Below are 15,802 nucleotides of genomic sequence, written 5' to 3'. Positions count from 1 at the left end.
GTAAATGAAGAATGACATCAGTACATCTCTATGTTAACACCTCCCTTTTATGCAGCTGCACGGTTGCCTGTTTCATTGGTCACTTATGTGACTATTCTGGTCACCATTGGACAATTTTGAGGTGACACAAGCGATATAAAAGCACCACTCTTCGTTTCTCACGCTCAGCATCGAGCATCTGGACAGCAAAGGTAACACGGCACACCTGACGTCGAGCTTTTCAAAGCCAACTGCAACTTTTGCGCCTTTTTCGAGGTTTTCATTTGACTAGGAGTGTAATCTGTCCAGGAACTAATAGTAAAAGTCCTTTTCTGTCATTGCAGATGGCATTTGTTCTCCACACAGTTTTCCTCTTTTGTGCCCTCAGCGGACTGGTGTCTGTCAGTGTAAGTCAAACGGAATGCATATTTTGATTTTTCATATTTTGGACTGTGCTTGGTTTTAACCACAAGGTTTCCTTCCTCACAGTGGAGCAGAAGTATTGTTAAAGTTAAAGGTTGGTAGCTGCTTCTCCATAACACCTAATAAGATTGCTTTTTTCTTTTTACCTTATTTTACTACAAGATTCATCTGTCAAATCTCGTTTTTGTTTTTCACCAATTGTGTAGCTGGCCCTTGCTGCCCGAAAGGCTGGACTCAATTGGATTGTCGCTGTTTCCTCTTCCAAGATGAGAGGAGAAGGTTCGCAGACGCAGAGGTATAAGAACGGGGAAGTTGTGCTAAACCAGCAAAACGGAATCATCCATTTGTCTATGAAATGTCATGGATGAATGTTTTCATCTTGTAGAGTGTCTGCAACATACTTGGTGGGAATTTGGCCTCAGTCTCCAATAATGTGGAATATGCCGTAGTTCTTGGAGTGATTGCGAAAGGCACTTCTGACCCTTCTGGCGACGTCTGGATTGGACTCCACGAAGCACTTGGGGTGAAACTTCTTAATTTAAAAGATAGATAAAATGTCAAACTTTAAGAGTCACACATCATGATGAAAGAAGCATGCGCTTTTGCCTTTTGGCTGGACTCACTGAAACGTGTTTCTTTTGTCTTCCAGTCTGACGATTTTATCTGGACCGACGGCACACCAGTTGATTTCACTCCCTTCAACAGTAACACCGATCCCGGAGACTGCATTGAGATTGAAGCTTCTGGTGAATTGCAATTTTTATGAATAGCTGCTTGTTAGATTCAAATGTTTGACTGCTTGTTGTATGGATTGATTGAATAATTGAGAGTGAAATCACGCACATTGATTTGATTTTCTTTGTTGTCACACTGTTTTGTGTTCACTTCTAGATGACCTCTGGGACAACCAACCTTGCACTTCAACAAACAGATATATTTGTGCCAAAGATGCTCACCAATGCTTCCACTGACCCAGCCTACAAGCACTACATATGATCTACAACCATGGATTTTGGGATTCCACTATTCTTTACTTTTTCAACCCAAATTGACATCTTCTCATTTATTAATTGCTGTCAGTCAAGTCTATTTGGCAAAGTGGGTTAACGAATCGGTTCTGCAATAAAGCTTTTTGGTGTGGCATCATTTTCGCATTAGATTCGTTTCATTTCAGGACGGAATTTCCCAAGTGCATATTAACAGTGTGATTTGTGAGTTATAAATCAATGCGCTAAAAAGGATCAATGAGTCATACATCATAGATCAATGGACAATTCAATAATAAAAAGAATCAAACATCAATAGGTAATAAAACAATGAAAAAAATCACCAATTACTCATAGATCATTGGGCAATAAAACTCAGAAAGAAGTGCATTTTCCATCTCTTCTCAGTTTCCCCAAACCTTAAGGCTGTGTATTTGTTTACAAAATAGATTTTTTGTTCCCGCAGTGTACATAGTATTTCACATGCTAAAAATAACCGTTTTTAATTAACTGAGGAGTGATGCCAGTCAGAAGTTTTGTTTTGTTTTGTTGGTGGTGGGGAACAACCTCCTCACCAGGGTTACTGTTGCCGTTGCCAGAGGAGGCACAATACAGTTTGATGTTTTTGATTACGACGATACGGTGCAGAACGGTTCAAAGTCATGACGGTGACATTTAGTCGAGTGGATTTTTCCAGACGGAAGAAAGAGCCTGAGCTACAATATGAAACTCCGTAAGACAACAGAATTTTGAAAAAAAGAAATATTCTCTTTTATCACTGCTGTGCAATAACAATATTTGACTTAAATAGAATATTTGCAGGTAGCTGGACTTGAATATGTTGGTTTTTTTTTAACTCCCAATATTGTATACTTTGAACTTCTTATGCTTTCAAAATAGGCTTATCACATTTTTTATCTTCCACCAGCGACGATGCAACATGAAAAGGAAAGACTTGATGTGCTAGGGGAAAAAAGTCTAGAAATATTTTAAACCAACGCTCAAAATACATTTAGCCACACGCAAAGCCGTCTCTGATTAAAATTTGCTGTGGACCGGTGTTTCGTATCCATAGGTTGCAATTTTACTTTTCTTTGCTGTGCAACTCCAACAAAGCTGCACATCTGCACACTCCAGAATTAGACAATGCTTCGGGGCAATATTTTCATACCCTAAAAAATGTTGTCATCAATAAAACGGTATGAATCCAGTTCAGGAGGATGTAAAATGCACTTCTTTTATTGCCCATTAATCTACGAGTTGTGATTTTTTTCCTTGTTGTCTTATTGTTTTTATTATTGAATTGCCCATTGAGCTATGATGTATGACTCTGTGATCTTCTTCAGCTTATTGATTTACAACTCACAAATCACACTTTCAATATGCGCTTGAGAAATTCCATCCTGAAATGAATCAAATATGATCTCACACCAAAAAGCTTTATTGGGAACTGATTTTTTAACCCACTTTGCCAAATCTATTTGACTGACAATAAATGAGAAGACGTCAATTTGGGTTAAAAAAGTAAAGTGTTAAGATCAGGGGATGCTTTGAGAATAATTGTCAATTTTGGCTATGTGAAGCCCTTTGAGACTGTTTGTGATTTAGGGCTATACAAATAAACTTGACTTGACTTGACTTAAAGTGTGTACATATAAAAATCCATCTGTCACGACAGAAAAGGACTTTTAGTATTAGTTCCTGGACAGATTACACTCATAGTCAAATGAAAACCTGGAAAAAGGCATAAAAGTTGCCGTTGGTTTTGAAAAGCAGGACGTCAGGTGTGCCGTGTTACCTTTGCTGTCGAGATGCTCGATGCTGAGCGTGAGAAACAAAGCGTGGTGCTATACATCAGCTTGTGACATCTCAAAATTGTACAACGATAACCGGAATTGTCACATATGTGAGCACTGCAACAGGCAACCGTGCAGATGCATAAATGGGAGCTGTCAACATGTATATGTACCCGTTCAGATATACCTTCAATTCTTTTAAGGGAAGTGCCCACACAACAACTTAACGAGGTATTTAATTGAGCACACCCAACAAAAACTTAACTAGGTCAGTTTCAGTGCTCACATATGGAAAAATTCCGGTTATCATTGTACAGTTTTGAGATGCCACAAGCCGATATAAAAGCACCACGCTTCGTTTCTCAAGTCAAGTCAAGTCAAGTCCTAGAAAGAGTGAAGGCGCCTTCACGGTTAGGGTGAAGGCCGTCCTTCCTCAGCAGGTCGGGGCGGCCCCAAAAGGATGACCAGTTATCTATAAAATACAGTCCCTGCTTTTTACAGAACCCAGCCATCCATCCATCGATTAAGGGAGACTAATCTACTAAACCTCTCATCAGTGCCTCTCCCAGGCAGGGGGCTAGAGACAAATACTCGATGCCGACTCATCTTTCTGGCAAGATCACAAGTCCTCGCTATGTTTTTCTTTGTGATCTCTGATTGTCTCATCCTAACATCATTGGAGCCGACGTGTATCACTATGTCCGAGTAGCTAGTGTTGGTGGAACTACGCTGTTGACTAGGCCTATTGCGAGTCAGCATAGACCCGAAGATTAGCTTCTATGTCGGGTGCTCTGCCCCCAGGAATACACATTACCGTGGCTGGATTTTTAAGCGTAATGTTTCGGGTAATGGAGTCAGCAAAGGTAACACGGCACACCTGACGTCGAGCTTTTCAAAGCCAACTGCAACTTTTGCGCCTTTTTCGAGGCCCCCTAAAAGAAATATTCTCTGTTATCACTGCTGTGCAATAACAGTATTTGACTTAAAAGTAGGAAATCAAGTTTTTAGTTTTTCAATGAAACACACACCCAAGCGGTTTCAGAAAAGGGCGGGGTCAACAAGGAGATGTATTCGTTCATATTTACTACCTTAAATTATTTTAAGGTGAGCGCACACACCCAACGACAACAATATAATTAAGAGACCATAATTAAGCTTTTGTCACGCATTACCACAAAGGAACATATCTTTGTTGCTGGTAGATTTCCGTACATAGAATAGAATAGATCTTTATTGTCATTGTCACATGTACAACGAAATTTAAAAGTGCCAACCGATCAGTGCATCTTCTAAAATAAAAACAATACAAGCTAAAAGTCTTTATGAACTAAAAACCACACAAAAGAACATACACAAACAAGTGGCATGTCATTGCACACACCCATATTTTTGTTAAAAAAGATATGTAATTGCACACCCGCATATTGCACTTTCCGTCGAAAGTATCTGTTTGAAAGGTTCCTGTGTTGTAACCGGTCCGTGGCGCAAAAAATGTCGGGGACCACTGTGATAGGTAGATTGTGTCATTGAACAGCCATTCTTAACGCTAAAGATACACTTAGAGCTGACCACAGTAAGGGTTTTAAAGACACCTTTTGGTTTCACTTTGATCATTTTTGCTCAGTACCCAAATCAACTCTGGAAACGGCTTTTTCCCTGCTTTTAGGCATCATGCTTAAAAGCATCATGCCGCAGTGTGGCCCATTAAGATAGAAAAACTAAAAACTTGATTTGACCAGTGTTACGTATCCATAGGTTGCAATTTTACTTTTCTTTGCTGTGCAACTCCAACCAAGCTGCACATCTGCACACTGCAGAATTAGACAATGCTTTGGGGCAATATTTTCATACCCCAAAAAATGTTGTCATCAATAAAACGGTATGAATCCAGTTCAGGAGGATGTAAAATGCACTTCTTTTATTGCCCATTAATCTACGAGTTGTGATTTTTTTCCTTGTTGTCTTATTGTTTTTATTATTGAATTGCCCATTGAGCTATGATATATGACTCTGTGATCTTCTTCAGCTTATTGATTTACAACTCACAAATCACACTTTCAATATGCGCTTGAGAAATTCCATCCTGAAATGAATCAAATATGATCTCACACCAAAAAGCTTTATTGGGAACTGATTTGTTAACCCACTTTGCCAAATCTATTTGACTGACAATAAATGAGAAGACGTCAATTTGGATTAAAAAAGTAAAGTGTTAAAATCAGGGGATGCTTTGAGAATAATTGTCAATTTTGGCTATGTGAAGCCCTTTGAGACCGTTTGTGATTTAGGGCTATACAAATAAACTTGACTTGACTTGACTTAAAGTGTGTGCATATAAAAATCCATCTGTCACGACAGAAAAGGACTTTTAGTATTAGTTCCTGGACAGATTACACTCCTAGTCAAATGAAAACCTCGCAAAAGGCGCAAAAGTTGCAGTTGGCTTTGAAAAGCTCGACGTCAGGTGTGCCGTGTTACCTTTGCTGTCGAGATGCTCGATGCTGAGCGTGAGAAACAAAGCGTGGTGCTATACATCAGCTTGTGACATCTCAAAATTGTACAATGATAACCGGAATTGTCACATATGTGAGCACTGCAACAGGCAACCGTGCAGATGCATAAATGGGAGCTGTCAACATGTATATGTACCCGTTCAGATATACCTTCAATTATTTTAAGGGAAGTGCCCACACAACAACTTAACGAGGTATTTAAGTGAGCACACCCAACAAAAACTTAACTAGGTCAGTTTCAGTGCTCACATATGGAAAAATTCCGGTTATCATTGTACAGTTTTGAGATGCCACAAGCTGATATAAAAGCACCAGGCTTCGTTTCTCAAGCTCAGCATCGAGCATCTCAACAGCAAAGGTAACACGGCACACCTGACGTCGAGCTTTTCAAAGCCAACTGCAACTTTTGCGCCTTTTTCGAGGTTTTCATTTGACTAAGAGTGTAATCTGTCCAGGAACTAATACTAAAAGTACTTTTCTGTCATCGCAGATGGCATTTGTTCTCCACACAGTTTTCCTCTTTTGTGCCCTCAGCGGACTGGTGTCTGTCAGTGTAAGTCAAACGGAATGCATATTTTGATTTTTCATATTTTGGACTGTGCTTGGTTTTAACCACAAGCTTTCCTTCCTCACAGTGGAGCAGAAGTATTGTTAAAGTTAAAGGTTAGTAGCTGCTTCTCCATAACACCTAATAAGATTGCTTTTTTCTTTTTACCTTATTTTACTACAAGATTCATCTGTCAAATCTCGTTTTCTTCCCAACACCAATTGCGTAGGAGGCCCTTGCTGCCCCAGAGGCTGGACTCAATTGGACTGTCGCTGTTTCATCTTCCAAGATGAAGGGAGAAGCTTCTCAGACGCAGAGGTATAAGAACGGGGAAGTTGTGCTAAACCAGCAAAACGGTATCATCCATTTGTCTATGAAATGTCATGGATGAGTCTGAATGCACTTTGTGCAATCATGACCTTTTTTTTTTTTTTTTTTTTTTGGTGCTGGCTGAATGGGATGTTTTCTCATTTCTCTATTGTTTCATCTTGCAGAGTGTCTGCAACATACTTGGTGGGAATTTGGCCTCAGTCCACAATAATGTGGAATATGCCGTAGTTCTTGGAGTTATTGCGAAAGGCACTTCTAGCGACTACTGGATTGGACTCCACGAAGCACTTGGGGTGAAACGTCTTAATATAAAAGATAGATAAAATGTCAAACTTTAAGAGTCACACATCACGATGAAAGAAGCATGCGCTTTTGCCTTTTGGCTGGACTTACCGAAACGTGTTCCTTTTGTCTTCCAGTCTGACGATTTTATCTGGACCGACGGCACACCAGTTGATTTCACTGCCTTCAACAGTAACAACGATTCCGGCGACTGCATTGAGGTTGAAGTTGATGGTGAATTGCAATTTTTATGAATAGCTGCTTGTTAGATTCAAATCTTTGACTGCTTGTTGCATGGATTGATTCAATAATTGAGAGTGAAATCGCGCACATTGATTTGATTTTCTTTGTTGCCACACTGTTTTGTGTTCCCTTCTAGATGACCTCTGGGACAACCAACCTTGCGATTCACCAAACAGATATATTTGTGCCAAAGATGCTGACGAATGCTTCCACTGACCCAGCCTACAAGCACTACATATGATCTACAACAATGGATTTTGGGATTCCACTATTCTTTACTTTTTCAACCCAAATTGACATCTTCTCATTTATTAATTGCTGTCAGTCAAGTGGGTTAACGAATCGGTTCTGCAATAAAGCTTTTTGGTGTGGCATCATTTTCGCATTAGATTCGTTTCATTTCAGGACGGAATTTCCCAAGCGCATATTAACAGTGTGATTTGTGAGTTATAAATCAATGCGCTAAAAAGGATCAATGAGTCATACGTCATAGATCAATGGACAATTCAATAATAAAAACAATCAAACATCAATAGGTAATAAAACAATGAAAAAAAATCACTACTCATAGATCATTGGGCAATAAAACTCAGAAAGCAGTGCTTTTTCCATCTCTTCTCAGTTTCCCCAAACCTTTAGGCTGTGTATTTGTTTACAAAATAGATTTTTTGTTCCCGCAGTGTACATAGTATTTCACATGCTAAAAATAACCGTTTTTAATTAACTGAGGAGTGATGCCAGTCAGAAGTTTTGTTTTGTTTTGTTTTGTTTTGTTGGTGGTGGGGAACAACCTCCTCACCAGGGTTACTGTTGCCGTTGCCAGAGGAGGCACAATAGAGTTTGATGTTTTTGATTACGACGATACAGTGCAGAACGGTTCAAAGTCATGACAGTGACATTCAGTCCAGTGGATTTGTCCAGACGGAAGAAAGAGCCTGAGCTACAATATGAAACTCCGTAAGACAACAGAATTTTGAAAAAAAGAAATATTCTCTTTTATCTCTGCTGTGCAATAACAATATTTGACTTAAATAGAATATTTGCAGGTAGCTGGACTTGAATATGTTGGGTTTTTTTTAACTCCCAATATTGTATACTTTGAACTTCTTATGCTTTCAAAATAGGCTTATCACATTTTTTAACTTCCACCAGCGACGATGCAACATGAAAAGGAAAGACAAAGAGAGTCCATTGAGATGTTGTAAAGCAGAACAAACATGAGGAACTTAAACCCGGGAGCATTAGGCTAACCACCACTGGGAGAAGAAAAATGTTCTCCATCTATGGCCTATTTAAATACAATTGGATGATATTTTGTGTTTTTAATCAAAATATTTACTTACTTTGGTACTTATGTCTGTGGGAGTACAATTGCCACCTTAGTTGTTTTGAATGTATTCCGTTGGCACTTTCCAACAGCTTCCATTTCCATAGCAACGACCTCCCCAACTCGCCTTCCCTCCGCTGCGTCCCCTATCAAGCAGTCAACATTGCCATTCATCTCTGCAGCCTCCGACCAACCACCGCGCACCAGTCATCAGGTAGCCACCGGTTCATTTGACGTGCCAATAAAGTTCGTAAGATGTTCGCTGTGACCAACGTTGCAATTATCTGCAGGTCATTCCGAGACTGAACCCTCTGCGTCCACCGACAGGCAGTACACGCAGCGTTAGTCTGGAGACACTTGCTGTTCATCAACACAACCAACACAGAACGTCCATCATGCAGAGACGAGAGTATAACAGGTTGGATTGACGACAGCGGTTTTTGCGGTGCGCAGAGGTGGCAAAAGTACTCTCTCACACTGTGTTCTGAAATAGATACGCTTGTGTTGGACTCATGATTGAGTGAAAAGATGACGAGCCGGCAATCAGTTCATCAATACAATTTTTGGGTCGTTCAGCCTGAAAGAAATTGATGGACTGAGGATGACGGATGCGTTCCCAGGCTAGCTTTTAATTGATCTTACTGATGCTTGTTTTAATTTACAGGAACTATGTTAGATTGTTTTATTACAATTTTTGTAATGTCATAATATTTTTTCTCCATCCATACTGCTGTTAACCTTTAATACCTTTAATTGGTTCCTGTGTGCTATACAAAGTAAATCTGCCTTCCCTTTCGGATTTTGGCGATTATTTTGGTCTGGAACGTCACCCCCGCTCTAAATGAGAGGTGACAATATTTGGATGTGGCTACCACTTCTTGTTGTCCAGGTATCACCAAGTATGGCAAAAACCTTTTTACGGAACCAGCGTGGAGAAAGAAGAATACAGGTACACTGGAGATGTCAAACTGCTACCTGAGTGCTTGACAATGGCTACATGGCACCTGATTGCAGGAGGGACTTACGTGAGCATCTCAAGAGGCAGATGGAGGAGAAACGCATCCCGCTGAGTCTGCGGTTGTCCGGCAGGGCGAAGGAAGGAGAGGATCTGCGTGAGGTGGACCGCCTTGCCCTGTCCACTGATCTCCAGCAACGGCTGCAACACCGCAAGGCCATGGCGGCCTACAGAGATGATAACAAGAAGGTGAGGCCGACCGATAGTCACAAAAGACGCGGCCGCCGGCGGGCTCACGATGAGCTTTTACCTGTCTGCATGTGCTGTTGTTTGTAAAGCTGATGGAGCAGAAGTGGCAAGACGTCACACTGGCACGCTCCCGGGACATCCTGAGGGAGAAGTACATGCTCCGCCTCAACCCCATCAACTGGACCGGAACGCTTAAATAGATTCACCATGAAGATGACCAACTCAAGATTTACATACAGCACCGGGTAAAATAAGGAGACCTAAGTAAAACTATTGTTAAAATGAAACCCTTCATATTCTAACTTAACATGTCAACTGCCCCATCGCCAATTCAATTCCTCAGCTGACCAACAGAATCTCACCCTAAAACAGGAAGTTGCTCCTGAGCTCCAGACTCCCCCTAAATGGCGGCATTTTGCTCCCAAAATTCCATATCTTCCCTCCTGCCATCGCCATTACTCATCCAACAAAAGTCAACAAAGCCAAAGCTTTTCCTCTGTTGTGTTTATTGAAAAGGAAAATGCCAATCTGAGACATGAAGGATCTAAACATTTGGTGGAGCAAAGCAAACCTGCAATTGATCACACTTGAATAACACAAGTTGTGTCGGACGTGTGAAAATCGACTTAGGAGTTTACACAGAAGCAACAAGTAAAAGTGTGTTGGAAATATAGCGATCACTTCAGTATGGCACCCCAGATGTGACATTTCTTTAAAATGATTTATTTTGCGTTTGATGACGGATTAATAATCCAAGCCCATCTTTCTGGAAAGGAGGAAAGTGGAGCACGCCTCGGCTACCGACTGTGTCAATGTCATTTTCATTGACCTTAACGTTTTGCAAGAAGGTGAACTCCATTTGCCGACCTAACTTTCCAACAATGCCCATATTATTCATTTGTATTTTGTGCGCTTGTTATCCCCACCTTGTGTACACAAACGAGTGTTTTGTGTCACGCTTCAATCTATAATGCGGCCGCAATTTGGAAATTGTCCTCCCCCTGGGGTGCCAAACTTTACAAATAAATTAAAGACAACGAAAATGGCTTGCATCCTCACAACTGCAGCGCGACCTAACCACATTGTTTTTCTTTCGCAGCAACGATGCCATCCTGCATCTGTAAGTCTTCCATGCTAAAGACAATAAATAAATGAATAAATAAATAAATAAATACATTTGATGTGAGTCACTTCAGTGCCATGCATCAGTTCTAAAAAGGTCAAAAACATTCCTGCTTGCATCAAGAACAAGCGTGTACCTGATAATGATGAGGTTCTAATTGTGAGAGAGGAAAAGAAAACAGACAGCAGCCACTTTGCGTGTGAACAATCAGTAGTGGTGGTTTGCATAACCCTCAAACCCAATAGAGTCCAGGTAGGGGGGAATTAAGTTCACTTCCTTTCAAACGAGTGCAGCGTGAGCGTCATCTTGTCTTCCAGCATGCCTTTGCTTTCCCGCATCGTGGTACCGATGCAAACAAAACGCAGCGAAGGCCTTTCGGGCGACTCGGCAAGCCAACACGAGCACGGAAGCGATTGTGGCCTCCGCTGACTTGTCTAGCGGCCCTTGAGGAATCCGTCCAACATGTAGTCTCCCTTCTCCGTCAGCCAGTAGCCGGCCATGGCGGCCACGCCCCCGATGAAAATGGCCGTAAAAACCATGTCGCCTTTAGCGGCCAGTGTGGCCAGGGCGCAGATGACCACGCCGAAGAACATCTGCTGCAGAACCAGAACCTCGTCGTCCGTCATATCGTCAAAGAGGCCCTTCTCCGGACCGACTGAGGGGATGCCCGCGAACCGCAAACTCAGGTCAACTCGGCGGACGGCAACCGACCGGCGCGCGTTTGCGTATTGACGTACCGGGAGCTTTATTCTCCACGCAGATGCTGTCTCTCCTGATGAAGCCGTCGGCGCAGTCGCAGTGGAAGGATCCCACCTCGTTGATGCAAGCCTCGTTGAGACCCGGGCACGCCATGGCACCTTCGCTGCATTCATCAACATCTGTCGCACCCATTTTAAAGACCCAAAGCAAACAAAAGTCTCATTCCAAAATTATATCTATACAATAACAATGAGAACAAATATTTATACGACATATAATAATGATTTTGTCTCAATTTACTCCCAAAAATACCGACACCTCTTTCTGTAACATCCAGAGATGCCACAAAATGGGATCAAATAAGAAAGTAGTACTTTCATGCAAGACTGCAACTAACAATTATTTCAAAAATGGATTGATCCACTCATTAGAATATTGGTGCAAATCTTCTACGTCATCTGTCGAGCAAGCAAACGAAAGTCTCACCGAGACACTTGGCTCCTTTCAGCTTGTACCCTCGTGCACATTTCTTACAGCGGGCGGGACCGCTGCCCATGCAGCCCACGCACGCCTGGTCACAGCCTGAAAAGCCATCAACATTCACGCTAAGAAAGACACAAAGCTATCAGTGGATATCTTATCATCTACAGCCCCCTCCCCCCAAATAAATGTGTCTGAACTGGATTTTGTCTGCTGCATAGTGGTCAGATCAGCTTACCTCTGCAGTCGTAAGAACCGTCCGTGTTGTGACAGTAAGTGTTGGAAGGACAACGGGAGAGCTCCGTGCCGCACTCGTCGATGTCTAAACAGACACACGAGAGCGGTCGGATAACACGCGTCCGGATAAAGGGCTCGCCACGTGACCCGAGCGAGCCTACTCACCCACGCACTTGTTGTCGTGAAGCATCCAGCCCGCTTTGCAATCCAGGCATTTGTAGTCCTGCGGCCCCGAGCATTTCTTACACGAATGGAAGCAGGCTGCAGAGGACACAACATGCTGAGTCTGCTTCAGATGTAGACTTAAGATAGTTCCACAAAATTGCCTGGCTTGAGTCGGGTACCTGCACAGGCTTTAGCCGTAGTGTTGGCGCTTTTGTCCACGTAGTAGCCATCAGCACAGTCGTGACAGAGCGGGCCCGCGTATCCGGGATCGCACACGCATTCGCCATCCCCCATGCGAGTGCCTTCGCCCTCGCAGCGGCCCAAACCGCCACATACGCCACCAGGACCCGACGGACACTCTGTATTGGAACAGCGCATGCGTGTTAGTGCTCACGTGTCAGCGTTTGATGCAAGCAAAGGGGTCAGCTGTCAGTGACCTTTGCAGTCGGGTCCAAAGCGTCCACGAGGACAACAGAGTCTCAACTGGTCGATGCACAACCACTCTGACAGGTCGGGCGCCTCCCGCTGCCTACGCCATACACATAAAACATGTCAAATGCATTTAATCCACAGCAATGAGAACATGAAGCTTCAAATTTGTCTCATGAACCAGTTGTTGTATTTGTTTACCACTCTAGATGGCACTGTTGGTGTCGATAAAGGGGCGTCAGAAATGGTGCCGATGTACTTTCAGTGCTATCTAGAGAAGTCACAAAATTCAACTGGCTCATGAAGCTTCAAGGAGCCATCACCACTAATCCATCGAGCATTCACATAGATTGCTGGCGTGACTTAGCAGTTGAATAACTCTTGACGATACTCAAATCACTTTCAGATCCTCAAAAACACGGCGACCACTTTTCTGTTATTACCTGTGGAACCACCACGTCTCCACCTGGTCCTCAATTTGCTCCAGCAGGCGATTGCACTCAAAGTCAGACTTGTCACACGCACTCTCCACAATCTCCAGGAGTCGAGTCTCGCTGCAACGGCAACAAACCTATTTAATACATTTCATTAAAAGAGCCCGGATGGAACAGATGACCTGTGGTACACTACAAGCCTCTGTTTTTGGGCCACAGTTTGGTATATTTTCATTTTGTGTTTTGTCCATAACGATAACAACAAATGTTTGCCACTCAGCAAAATCTTCATTTTGCAACAGGCTGTTATCTAAAATACAAATTAGTCAGCAATAACTTCTCACTTCTTCAAAAACTCTCATTTCAAACCGTAATTGGATTTTGTGCAGATGCAACTGCAGCTGCCAGTGACTGACCTGCTTGCATACTTGGCCAACTTGTCTTCTTCCCAGGCCGTGTTACCTCCGCCAAAGTTCTTGTTGGCCGTTCTCTCTAAGCCCTAGAAAGGAGGAACGCCGTTCATGTTGAAGGTGAAGACGTGCGTAAATACAACCGCTGTACCTTGATGAAACTCTCCGCCAGTTTCTGGCAGGTCTGACACGGAGCCGTGCGGACCATGACGAGCGACAGTTCCGACAGAAGCATCAGAGCAGGCAGGAGTGGCCAGGCCCACCGCATGATGCTTCCAAGACAATTCACACACATAAACCACACACAACAAAAAGAAAGTCAGCACAGTAGACTATGCACAGAATATACATGAATATTTATATGAAAATGCCCAAATCTGATGGTTTACCCCCGAAATCGCTGCCTTTGCAATTTGAAAATTGCATCAAAATGTTCACCGATGTTCCTCTACGACTCAGTTCCAAGATTCAAGAAGGTCACTTCAGCCATATGCAAGTAAACAGTGCAATGATGATATGCATTATCAAGCAGGTTTGTGATTTCAAAAGGGTTGATTAACTTTGGGTAACTGCCCCTCCAAGGGGTCTTAGTTCAGGTATTTATGGTCATCAACCTCAATTCTGTCATCAGCATCATCTGAAATGTACACAACAGCTTTCTTTGCTTCTCGCGTGAGTCAGCACAGCATCAGCACCGAAGCTCAAAGCTTAGCTAAACTCAAGTCAGCTTTTACCACTTAGCTAACGCGGGAAAAAAAAAACAAAAAAAAAGACTCTGGTGCTTCTGTGTATTATTTATTTTTGGGGCTTGAGCCCACCAAACGCACTAAATTGGTCGCTGCATATTTGAAGCAGTAAAACGTGGCTAGCAGTTAGCCGCAGCGGTTGTTACCTCGAATGGAAATCTGAGCGCCTCCTCGTCCTAGTCGACGTGACGTCCGTTCGTGTTGCACACGCAAAAGGCACAAATTCATATTTTGGGATGAACCCAGGTGAAATGCACTCGCTATGCAGCCATCGGAGAGAAAATCTTGGATGAAATGTACGATTAGACGTCCGGTATCTTGCAAGAACGACAAGTGGCAAGGGCTTTTGTCGAGGTGATTTTGTGTCAGGGATGAAGCCCCGCCCCAAACCTGGTCTATTGACCAATCACAGTCATGGAAATATTGATGACGTAACACTCAACATTGTATTTACCGTGAAAAACAAAACACTAACACACTTTTATTGTGTTTGGAATTGTACCCCCACATAGTACACCTAAAGTTGTTGCTATAAAAAAAAAATCATGAATAAAACAAGATTAATCCGTCAGAACCAGGGGCGTTCCTATAAAATGTCCGCCTACCCGCACCGAACGAGTACGTGAGACCCCCACCCACCCTCACCGACTCCCAACTCCCTGCAGTGTTGCTTTTCTGTGCCAAACTTTATTATATGTTTTTTAAATTATTTGTAAATGACAGAAGATAACAGTGCAGTGATTCAATATGACACAGTTTGTGCATTATTTTAATGTGCATACTGATATCGATAAGTGGAGATTTTTTATGTATTTTACCCCAGTAAAATACATGTCAATAACTAACCCATCCATTTTCTGAACCGCTTAGTCCCCACGGGGGTCGCGGGCGTGCTGGAGCCTATCCCAGCCGTCATCGGGCAGTAGGCGGGGGACACCCTGAACCGGTTGCCAGCCAATCGCAGGGCACACAGAGACAAACAACCATTCGCACTCGCACTCACACCTAGGGACAATTTGGAGTGATCAATCGGCCTACCAAGCATGTTTTTGGGATGTGGGAGGAAACCGGAGTGCCCGGAGAAAACCCACGCGGGCTCGGGGAGAACATGCAAACTCCGCACAGGGAGGGCCGGAGGTGGAATCGAACCCGCACCCTCCTAACTGTGAGGCGGACGTGCTACCCAGTGCGCCACCGAGCTGCCTCAATAACTAACCATTTGATAATATTTGTTTTGTTCTATGTATTAGTGATAATAAATTGCAGAACTTAATGTTTAATTTTTATGGAATAACTGAACAGCATTCCAAAAACGCTGTGACTTTCCAAACGCTTGATGTGCATTTCCGCAGGCATCTTTAGACACTTTCTGAGTTTAGTCTATGGAGCTAAGCCGCGTGTTTGATGCCGCTATGGCATTTCTATTCACAACAGGTCATTGGAAATTCA

General features: G+C 42.8%; 3 protein-coding genes and 1 long non-coding RNA gene across 7 annotated transcripts; 2 read left to right on the top strand and 2 right to left on the bottom strand.

The window, feature by feature from the left end:
• Window positions 1-48: 48 nt before the first annotated feature.
• Window positions 49-1,548, top strand: LOC125989464 (snaclec 6). Its single transcript, XM_049755875.2, has 7 exons — window positions 49-191; window positions 324-386; window positions 469-496; window positions 609-697; window positions 788-925; window positions 1,052-1,148; window positions 1,294-1,548. Exons 2-7 carry the CDS (start codon window positions 324-326, stop codon window positions 1,371-1,373), a joined length of 495 nt encoding a protein of 164 aa, XP_049611832.1. The 5' UTR covers window positions 49-191; the 3' UTR covers window positions 1,374-1,548.
• A 92-nt stretch (window positions 1,549-1,640) lies between these two features.
• On the top strand, window positions 1,641-7,476 carry LOC125989465 (galactose-specific lectin nattectin-like). 3 transcript variants are annotated; one of them, XM_068649968.1, is made up of 7 exons: window positions 1,641-2,121; window positions 6,188-6,250; window positions 6,333-6,360; window positions 6,474-6,562; window positions 6,739-6,867; window positions 6,994-7,090; window positions 7,236-7,476. In XM_068649968.1, exons 2-7 carry the CDS (start codon window positions 6,188-6,190, stop codon window positions 7,313-7,315), a joined length of 486 nt encoding a protein of 161 aa, XP_068506069.1. In that variant the 5' UTR covers window positions 1,641-2,121; the 3' UTR covers window positions 7,316-7,476. The 3 variants fall into 3 exon arrangements, with proteins under 3 accessions (XP_068506069.1, XP_049611834.1, XP_049611833.1); XM_049755877.2 differs by lacking the exon at window positions 1,641-2,121 and adding an exon at window positions 5,961-6,055 and having other exon boundaries at window positions 6,477-6,562; XM_049755876.2 differs by lacking the exon at window positions 1,641-2,121 and adding an exon at window positions 5,977-6,055.
• Window positions 7,091-9,600, bottom strand: LOC125989466 (uncharacterized). Its single transcript, XR_007488693.2, has 2 exons — window positions 9,452-9,600; window positions 7,091-8,572 (listed from the first exon to the last, which is right to left on the bottom strand). It is a non-coding gene; the product is annotated as an uncharacterized lncRNA (long non-coding RNA).
• Window positions 9,601-10,119: 519 nt separating this feature from the next.
• LOC125989462 (protein disulfide isomerase Creld1) lies at window positions 10,120-15,802 on the bottom strand. 2 transcript variants are annotated; one of them, XM_049755871.2, is made up of 12 exons: window positions 14,500-15,802; window positions 13,997-14,087; window positions 13,759-13,879; window positions 13,614-13,696; window positions 13,207-13,317; window positions 12,772-12,863; window positions 12,514-12,693; window positions 12,335-12,430; window positions 12,171-12,254; window positions 11,939-12,034; window positions 11,491-11,631; window positions 10,120-11,408 (listed from the first exon to the last, which is right to left on the bottom strand). In XM_049755871.2, exons 3-12 carry the CDS (start codon window positions 13,873-13,875, stop codon window positions 11,188-11,190), a joined length of 1,221 nt encoding a protein of 406 aa, XP_049611828.1. In that variant the 5' UTR covers window positions 13,876-13,879; window positions 13,997-14,087; window positions 14,500-15,802; the 3' UTR covers window positions 10,120-11,187. The 2 variants fall into 2 exon arrangements, with proteins under 2 accessions (XP_049611828.1, XP_049611827.1); XM_049755870.2 differs by lacking the exon at window positions 13,997-14,087.

The sequence above is a fragment of the Syngnathus scovelli genome, chromosome 2 (genome assembly GCF_024217435.2).
Source record: "Syngnathus scovelli strain Florida chromosome 2, RoL_Ssco_1.2, whole genome shotgun sequence".
Lineage (NCBI taxonomy): Eukaryota > Metazoa > Chordata > Actinopteri > Syngnathiformes > Syngnathidae > Syngnathus > Syngnathus scovelli.
The sequence above is the reverse complement of the archived record's forward strand: the minus strand, read 5'-3'. Positions and strand labels throughout refer to the sequence as shown.

Coding starts and splice junctions, on each gene's coding strand:
- LOC125989464 (XM_049755875.2), top strand. CDS start 324: ATGGCATTTGTTCTCCACACAGTTTTCCTCTTTTGTGCCCTCAGCGGA. Junction 698..787: donor GAAGGTTCGCAGACGCAGAG/GTATAAGAACGG, acceptor TTCATCTTGTAG/AGTGTCTGCAACATACTTGG. Junction 1,149..1,293: donor CATTGAGATTGAAGCTTCTG/GTGAATTGCAAT, acceptor GTTCACTTCTAG/ATGACCTCTGGGACAACCAA.
- LOC125989465 (XM_068649968.1), top strand. CDS start 6,188: ATGGCATTTGTTCTCCACACAGTTTTCCTCTTTTGTGCCCTCAGCGGA. Junction 6,251..6,332: donor GCGGACTGGTGTCTGTCAGT/GTAAGTCAAACG, acceptor CCTTCCTCACAG/TGGAGCAGAAGTATTGTTAA. Junction 6,868..6,993: donor GACTCCACGAAGCACTTGGG/GTGAAACGTCTT, acceptor TTTGTCTTCCAG/TCTGACGATTTTATCTGGAC.
- LOC125989462 (XM_049755871.2), bottom strand. CDS start 13,875: ATGCGGTGGGCCTGGCCACTCCTGCCTGCTCTGATGCTTCTGTCGGAA. Junction 12,255..12,334: donor TCACGACAACAAGTGCGTGG/GTGAGTAGGCTC, acceptor GTGTCTGTTTAG/ACATCGACGAGTGCGGCACG. Junction 11,409..11,490: donor CGTGGAGAATAAAGCTCCCG/GTACGTCAATAC, acceptor GCATCCCCTCAG/TCGGTCCGGAGAAGGGCCTC.